The following is an 8,776-nucleotide window of genomic DNA, read 5'->3' as shown; positions in this document are numbered from 1 at the left end:
ATTATTACTATTACTAGTATTTATCTAAAGACCATGTTTGAAGGCCTAAAAGAGCTCTTGGTATCTGAGCAGAAATGAGACATACAGAGGCCTAAAATCATGGCTTCATTCAGGCTATTTTGCATCTGACATTTAAGATCAACTCTGCATCTGCTCCAGACAGTTTACATACTTATCAAGTGAACACACACACAAGCTTGTTGTATAATGGTGCATGCAATATTACACAATTTAATTTCAATAAAATTTCCAATATAAAAGCACATTTGAACAGTAAAAAATGTCACACATGGAGATATTTACAATTTACAAATTACTTGACAGAATGCAGTTGTACTTTCTTAACCACTAAATATTAAATATAAAATATGATTTTCTAGATGAGTAAAGATTGTTTTCTTGTTTCGAAAAAGCTAAATAATCTGTCAGTGGGGTATGCAAAAAAAAATCTTATTTCAAACAGAAAACAAGATTATTTTTCTTACCCCATTGGCAGATTATTTTGCAAAAACACAGTATTTTTTTTCCGAAAACAAGGAATTTATTTTCAGTATTTAAGAATGTTTATAGATATTTTGGCTGGAAACAAGACAAATCTAAGTAAGAAAAGCGTTTTTTGCAGTGTAGTTCAAGCTTTGTGCTTCATTACCATCCTTTATACAACATAATTCTGTGTTTCTGGTGGAGTTGAGAGAGCACTATGCCCTCAAAGACTTTATCATGAGGGCCTTCATTAGGGTCACTGCTAAAATTCTCAAAGTAATGATCCCAAACTGCATCATTTGTTGGTCCAAATCCAAACACGCTGACCTAGGAGAGATGAATTATTACATTAAATATGTTTGTTACAGCACCACAAGATATTTTACTCTAATTAAAAATAACTACAAAGGCAAATAATACCAGAGGCAGAAGAAAATATGATATTTCTTCATGTTTAACCATGATGGATTTTTTTTGAAAATTAAATGACCCTGTCCTATTCCGAAAGATAGGAAGAAAGATTTACTCAGTACTTCTCTTTTTTTTTTTTTTTTTTTGCATATTATATAATAAATCATAATAAATAATGATTTTTATGATTCAATGAAGTTTCTTGATGTATGTAATGTATATAAAAGTGTTGGTGGATAAGGGTCAAAATATAATGTGAATGTTGTCTTGAGAAGTGTGTGCACCTCATCACAGATGTGCAGAGCGAATATAACTGATATAAAGCCTGTAGAAGGGTATTCTCCACGACTCTGCAGCCAGCTCTCGTAGACATACTTCATAAATGCAGGATGGAGGATCATCACCTCGAAAGAGCAAACTGAAAGGTCATGTGGGATACATCTGAAAATGTTTTCCAATAATTGTAAAAGTTTGCCATTCCTTCGTTTAAATAAATCCAAGAACTGTGTTCAGTAACATTAACACGTTAATGCAGTTCAAAGTGCTTTACAAGAAGGAATCAAAAAACAATAGTATAATACAGGGGTCCCCAAACTAAGGCCCGGGGGCCGGATGCGGCCCGCCCCCACATTTGGACCGGCCCTCTGAACAATGCCAGAGACATATTTTGAAAATGTAATTTTAAATATGTTTTACTTATATCATGTCGGTATTTGATAATGAAGGTTGGCTTTCAAACTAAAATTTCCCTTAGTTATTAACATAGCCTAATTATTTGTTAAATTCACCAACAGAATGGTACATTCAACGTACTGTGTCATCGCAATCGGTGATGCAAGAGGCAGCTAGAAAATACAGAGTGATGACAAAATGACTCAATAGCATTTGAGGAATTTGACGTGTGATTCAAAAAACACAGTGGACCAACACCAGCAGATGACGTTGCACCCAAAATTATCACAGACTGTGGAAAGGTAACACTGGACTTCAGTGTTTTTGATTTCCAAATAAAATACAAAACTTGCTTTCATCTGAAAAGAGGACTTTGGACCACTGGGCAACAGTCCATTTATTCTTTTCCTTAGCCCAGGTAAGACGCCTCTGATGTTGTCTGTGGTTCAGGAGTGGCTTAACAAGAGGAATACGACAACTGTAGCCAAATTCCTTGATATGTCTGTGTGTGGTGGCTCTTGATGCCTTGACCCCAGCCTCAGTCCATTCCTTGTGAAGTTCACTCAAATTCTTGAATCGATTTTGCTTCTTCTACACTTTTTCCTTCCACTCAACTTTCTGTTAACATGCTTGGATGCAGCACTCTGTGAACAGCCAGCTTCTTTGGCAATGAATGTTTGTGGCTTACCCTCCTTGTGAAGGCTGTCGATGATTGTCTTCTGGACAACTGTCAGATCAGCAGTTTTCCCCACAATTGTGTAGCCTAGCGAACCAAACTGAGAGACAATTTTGACAGCTTGACGGAAACCTTTGCAGGTGTTTTGAGTTTATTAGCTGATAGGCATGTCACCATATTCTAATTTGTTGAGATAGTGAATTGGTGGGTTTTTGTTAAATGTGAGCCAAATCATCAAAATTAAAAGAACCAAAGACTTAAACTACTTCAGTCTGTGTGCATTAAATTTATTTAATACACAAGTTTTACAATTTGATTTGAATTACTGAAATAAATTAACTTTTACATGACATTCTACTTTGAGATGCACCTGTATATCTTTTGAAAAAAAAAAAAAAAAATCATTTGTCTGTGTGGTGCATAACAAAATAATAAACTATTCTAGCATTAAAAGGTATAAAAAATACAGGTAAAATCGTAAAATAATAATAATAATAATAGTAGTCAGTCCAGCCCATGGAATTTTCTTTTATAAACCGACCTGGCCCCCCATTAAAGAAATGAAAATTATGTGGCCCTCTCAGAAAAAAGTTTGGGGACCCCTGTCTTAGATACACACTTGAATGTGTGTTTGTCAATTATGCTTACCTTATTTCTGTCTGCTTTAATGGATGGTTTCACATACTTGTATGTCCTGAGAATAAATGTAAAAAAAAAAGTTAAATTCCACCCAATATAAAAAATACTTAATAATAATAATGATCTTCATTGAATTTGAAGTTATTTGAGAACAGTTTAACTAATCAACTTGAATTCCATATTTTTGATGGCAAGATCTGGAGATGATCTGATTCAAGTTTTATGAAAATTTGTTTGAAAAAGTAGGTTTCTTTAAAAAAATGGTGCATGGTGCAATCCTATCCCCCTTTTCTGAACGCTGAAGATCTCGGCTGACTGCATCCAACCTAGTCTCGGATGTTTCTAGTCAAATGAACATATTTCAGAGCCCATAATGTAACATTAAACCCATGAAAATATGGCTCCATAGTGTAACACCCCTGTCATTCTGTCTGTCTTGGTTTCTCCCGTATGTCCATATTTGTATTTTCCTGTCCTAGTTATCGTTTATCACCATCACCTGCCTATGTTAAACAATGTCCCTTTATAAGTTTGTTTCAGTTCTAGTTTCTTTGTTGTGTGAACGTGTGTCCCTGCCGTCTGTCTGTGGATTACTCAATAAAGATTTTGCATTTGATTCTACTTTGCGTTGGGCATTTTACTATGTGCACCTATGACGCATAGTTACCACTTAACCCTGCCTGCACACATTTTTAGATTTAGTTACATTAAAAAAGTTTCTGTTTAACTAATTAATTCAATATTTTAACATTGGTTTGTATGGAGATCATAGATTATTTAGGAAAATGGTGGATAATCCAAGATATTGGCATAAACATGAATGCAAATTTTAACTGCTGGTGGAAGTAGAAGGTTTGAGTTACTCCAAATTGGCTGTAGTTTATTTGTGTAGACTGTCCTTTATTTGTGTGTTACATTTCAGAACTTTCCCACAAGAAGAAAAAGAAAAAGAAGGCAGATGGATACAATAGGTGCCTTTGGTGCTTGACTCCTGAAAATCCTTGAAGATTAGTAAGAATGCTGGTAAATAAACCAAGAAATCTCCATTTGAATGAAAAAACTGTACATTTCATTTTGAATAATTTAATTTTCTTTTCCATTCAATTACAATTAATAAAATAAGAAACCTTTAAAAAGAATTAAAAATTGCCATAAAATTATTGTGAACTCTGATAATTGTGAAGTCTTCTGATAATCTTCTCCTCCAGTGGGCTGTGAGTTGACTCAAGAATTGAATCCATTTGATTCCTGAGTCATTTGGACTGGTTTTGTGCACTGGACCAACTGATTTAATGACAATGACTTTTTTTTTCTATTTTTGTTGTTGTTCATGAATCAGATATCAATACTTCTCTCTTTACTAGTCGATATTTTGACTGATTCTCACACAAAATTGGTTTCAGAAGACTTGGAAAATTAGTGCATGTCATATGAACCTTTTTAATGGTAATTTTATGGTGCTTTTATTGTATTTTGGAGCTTGACAGCTCCAATTCTCATTTTCCTTTGTTATATATACAGGTGCTGGTCATATAATTAGAATATCTTCAAAAAGTTTATTTATTTCACTAATTCCATTCAAGAAGTGAAACTTGTATAATGTATACATTCATTCCACACAGACTGATATATTTCACATGTTTATTTCTTTTCATTTTGATGATTATAACTGACAACGAATGAAAACCCCAATTCAGTATCTCAGAAAATTAGAATATTACTGAAGACCAATACAAAGAAAGGATTTTTAGAAATCTTGGCCAACTGAAAAGTATGAACATGAAAAGTATGAGCATGTGCAGGACTCAGTACTTAGTTGGGGCTCCTTTTGCCTGAATTACCGCAGCAATGCGTCGATCAGTCTGTGGCACTGCTCAGGTGTTAGGAGAGCCCAGGTTGCTCTGATAGTGGCCTTCAGCTCTTCTGCATTGTTGGGTCTAGCATATCACATCTTCCTCTTCACAATACCCCATAGATTTTCTATGGGGTTAAGGTCAGGCGAGTTTGCTGGGCAATTAAGAACAGGGATACCATGGTCCTTAAACCAGGTACTGGTAGCTTTGACACTGTGTACAGGTGCCAAGTCCTGTTGGAAAATGAAATCTGCATCTCCATAAAGTTTGTCAGCAGCAGGAAGCATGAAGTGCTCTAAAACATCCTGGTATACAGCTGCGTTGACCTTGGACCTCAGAAAACACAGTGGACCAGCAGATGACATGGCACCCCAAACCATCACTGACTGTGGAAACTTTACACTGGACCTCAAGCAACGTGGATTCTGTGCCTCTCCTCTCTTCCTCCAGACTCTGGGACCCTGATTTCCAAAGGAAATGCTAAATTGACTTTCATCAGAGAACATAACTTTGGAGCACTCAGCAGCAGTCCAGTCCTTTTTGTCTTTAAGAGACGCTTCTGACGCTGTCTGTTGTTCAAGAGTGGCTTGACACAAGGAGTGCGACAGCTGAAACCCATGTCTTGTATTCGTCTGTGTGTAGTGGTTCTTGAAGCAGTGACTCCAGCTGAAGTCCACTCTTTGTGAATCTCCCCCACACTTTTGAATGGGTTTTGTTTCACAATTCTCTCCAGGGTGCGGTTATCCCTATTGCTTGTAATTTTTTTTCTACCACATCTTTTCCTTCCCTTCGCCTCTCTATTAATGTGCTTGGACACAGATCTCTGTGAACAGCCAGCCTCTTTTGCAATGACCTTTTGTGTCTTGCCCTCTTTGTGCAAGGTGTCAATGGTGGTATTTTGGACAACTGTCAAATCAGCAGTCTTCCCCATGATTGTGTAGCCTATAGAACTAGACTGAGAGACCATTTAAAGGCATTTGAATGTGTTTGAGTTAATTAGCTGATTAGAGTGTGGCACCAGGTGTCTTCAATACTGAACCTTTTCACAATATTCTAATTTTCAGAGATACTGAATTGGGGTATTCATTAGTTGTCAGTTATAATCATCAAAATTAAAAGAAATAAACACTTGAAATATATCAGTCTGTGTGGAATGAATGTATACATTATACAAGTTTCACTTCTTGAATGGAATTAGTGAAATAAATCAGCTTTTTGAAGATATTCTAATTATATGACCAGCACCTGTAAGGAATAGCCAGAATATTTTTCACTTTGTAGGTTGTAAGACGTTATGTGTATTAGGAATGAGTTTAAGAAGAATATATATATATATATATATATATATATATATATATATATATATATATTCTTTTAATTAACACTGTAGTGCATTGAAACCTTGTTGTAAACAAAACTGTTTTGGTGAGCTTAAAGGAATACTATATATATATATATATATATATATATATATATATATATATAGTATTCCTTTAAGCTCATCAAAACAGTTTTGTTTACAACAAGGGGTTTCAATGCACTCCAGTGCTAACTAATGTCTTAAACTGCTATTCCATTCCAAACATGGCCATTGTTTCTAGTAGTGTCTAGTTGTTTCTACTGGGAACAGTTATGGAGATTATCATAAAGATCCCAGCTTTAACTAGAGAGATGCATGATGTTGATGCAAAATTAGCTGTTAATACAAATGTTAAAAAATAAACAAATAAAATGCCAACCCTTAAAAAACAACTATATGAAAGCACTAGAAGAGATGGATTTATACATCCACAAAAGTCCAGCAACAGAAGTTGTTATTGTGGCAGCATGCTCAATTACAGTAAAGCTGAATTGACAAGCATGAGAAACAGATCTCACATATTGATGTGTCTGGTGGTGAAGATGCTGATGAGCCACTGCAGATCCAGAATCTTAAAGGGCAACAGAATGAGGTGAGTCGTCTCGCCAATGTCCGTAGCACTCTCCGGGTAGATGACACGGTGAGTGGTCTTAGACCCCACGTCCTGCTCAAAACCTTTTGTTGGGCCTTCATTCATCCTGAGATCAAAACACACAGATACACAAAGTGTGGGTGTGTCAAGAGTATTTGTTAGCAGATGCAAAAGTTACAACTTATGCCACATTTAGTACCTTATAACAAAGTCTTGTGAATCTATGAGCGCACCATAATGGGATTCGACAAGGTTGCCAGAGTTGCCCACTACAGCACAGGTCCTGCAGCGGCTGGGACTCCTGTCGGAATAGTGCTCTTTATCTGGGAAGAGGGAAAACAACACCTCCACCACTTTGGTGTAGTTGGCTACAGTTGATTCATTTTGTAGACTCTGTAGAATATGTTAAAACAAATTAGAATTTAAAATTGATCATTATTTTGCTGTAATGAATTTCACAAAATCTGCATAAAAAGAAGACTGACATGTCATATGCATACAGTGATCTTTCATAGCACCAAATAGAGCGAGCAAAGTCCCTTTTAAGGCAAGTCAGTTCATTTTTACAATGCCTCACCGCAGCTATTTTCATGAATGAAAGGCCAGGTAGCAAAATCTAAAAAAAAATCCCTTTTCAAGAACTACAATGAACAGCTCTGCTATGAAGTCACAACGTAAATCCTGCCTACGGAAATTTGGAATTCGCCTAAATTTAGCAATGTATTATGGACAGTCGCTTCTGGGATGCTTTAGCGAGCCATAGGGCAGCTGGTATAAATGCGAGCATTGACTGAGGTGTCCGTATTAAAATATCCATATTTAAAATGTAAGAATCACTTTAATCTAGTTTGCTGCTTTGGGAAAGGGCGTGGCTTCACTGAACACCCTTTAAGCCAGGGATCCTCAAATCTTACCCTGGAGGTCCAATGCGCTGCAGAGTTTAGCTCTAACCCTAATCAAACACACCTGAGAATGCTAATCAAGGTCTTCAGGATCATTAGAGAATCACAGGTAGGTGAGTTTGATCAGGGTTGGAGCTAAACTCTGCAGCGCATTGGACCTCCAGGGTAAGATTTGAGGAACCCTGCTCTAAGTTGTTCGCCAATTGCAACGCAATGGGACTGCTAACCAATCACAACACATTTGATTTTTTGGAAGGTTAAACCTGGAACTAATTGAGCCATGTGTGCCAGCCTGGGGAGAAAGCCATTGTAATAATGTAAATAATGTGAAAAATTATGCGTTTTTCGAACCACCAAGCATGAGAGCATGTTCTAGTGCACCCCCAAAATAAAATAAAGACTATGTAAAAGAGCATAATAGGACCCCTTTAAGAAAAAAGGCCAATGAACATTGGTGAGTGGAATTTCCATGCCTAGCCACTCCCCCATACCATACGGGTATATAAGATGCATCCACTCATTCAGATTTCTGCTTCGGAGCCTTCACCTCTGCGAGCTGTTGAAGATGTAAAAAGGAAGAATACAGAAAATGCCTCTTAGTCTTAGACGCTGCCGGTATCTTTGCATTACAGTGAAGCCACACTGCTTGAGTGCACAGTTGTGCTGCGGTCTTTCCCTGGGCAAACCAGAAACTAAAAGAGAAAATTTCTCTAGCATGGTCATCGAGAGTATTCCTACTATATGACTTGTTCATGTCCGGGCAACGCTGACGTTCCCCAGGTGGAGCGTGCAGTTGCGGTGCACCTGTGCCCGCAAAACACCACCACCTGGTGGAACCGTTTGCGCCTCCCTCCAAAGCCTATAAGCTTTCGTCAGCTCTCGCTGCAAAGGCTTATAGCCCTGCGGGTCAGACTGCTTCCACCCTGCATGCCATGGCTATCCTGCAGGTCCACCAAGCCAAGGCACTCAGGGTCACAAGGGTAGTTCTAACCGTAGGTTTATGAAGGTCACGCTGCGGTCCCTCTGTCATGTGATGTCCACTATTGTGGTCCAAGAGCGCAATCCCTTGCCACCAGGCAGCCGGGTACCAAGCCTCTACCTGCTCGTCGACGAGGGCGCCCCCTGCAGCCACTACATCTGCTCTGCTCCCCGCTGCCCCTAAGGAGGCAACTCCTCAGCCAGGGCGTC

General features: G+C 37.8%; 1 protein-coding gene across 1 annotated transcript; it reads right to left on the bottom strand.

The window, feature by feature from the left end:
• Nucleotides 1-645: 645 nt before the first annotated feature.
• LOC141338204 (CMP-N-acetylneuraminate-beta-galactosamide-alpha-2,3-sialyltransferase 1-like) lies at nt 646-8,305 on the bottom strand. Its single transcript, XM_073843753.1, has 6 exons — nt 8,219-8,305; nt 6,886-7,079; nt 6,613-6,792; nt 2,891-2,936; nt 1,179-1,298; nt 646-810 (listed from the first exon to the last, which is right to left on the bottom strand). Exons 1-6 carry the CDS (start codon nt 8,303-8,305, stop codon nt 646-648), a joined length of 792 nt encoding a protein of 263 aa, XP_073699854.1.
• Between the last annotated feature and the right edge of the window lie 471 nt (nt 8,306-8,776).

This window comes from Garra rufa, chromosome 7 (assembly GCF_049309525.1).
Source record: "Garra rufa chromosome 7, GarRuf1.0, whole genome shotgun sequence".
In the NCBI taxonomy this organism is placed as follows: Eukaryota; Metazoa; Chordata; class Actinopteri; order Cypriniformes; family Cyprinidae; genus Garra; species Garra rufa.
Note: the sequence above shows the minus strand (reverse complement) of the source record. Positions and strands in the feature narration are given on the sequence as shown.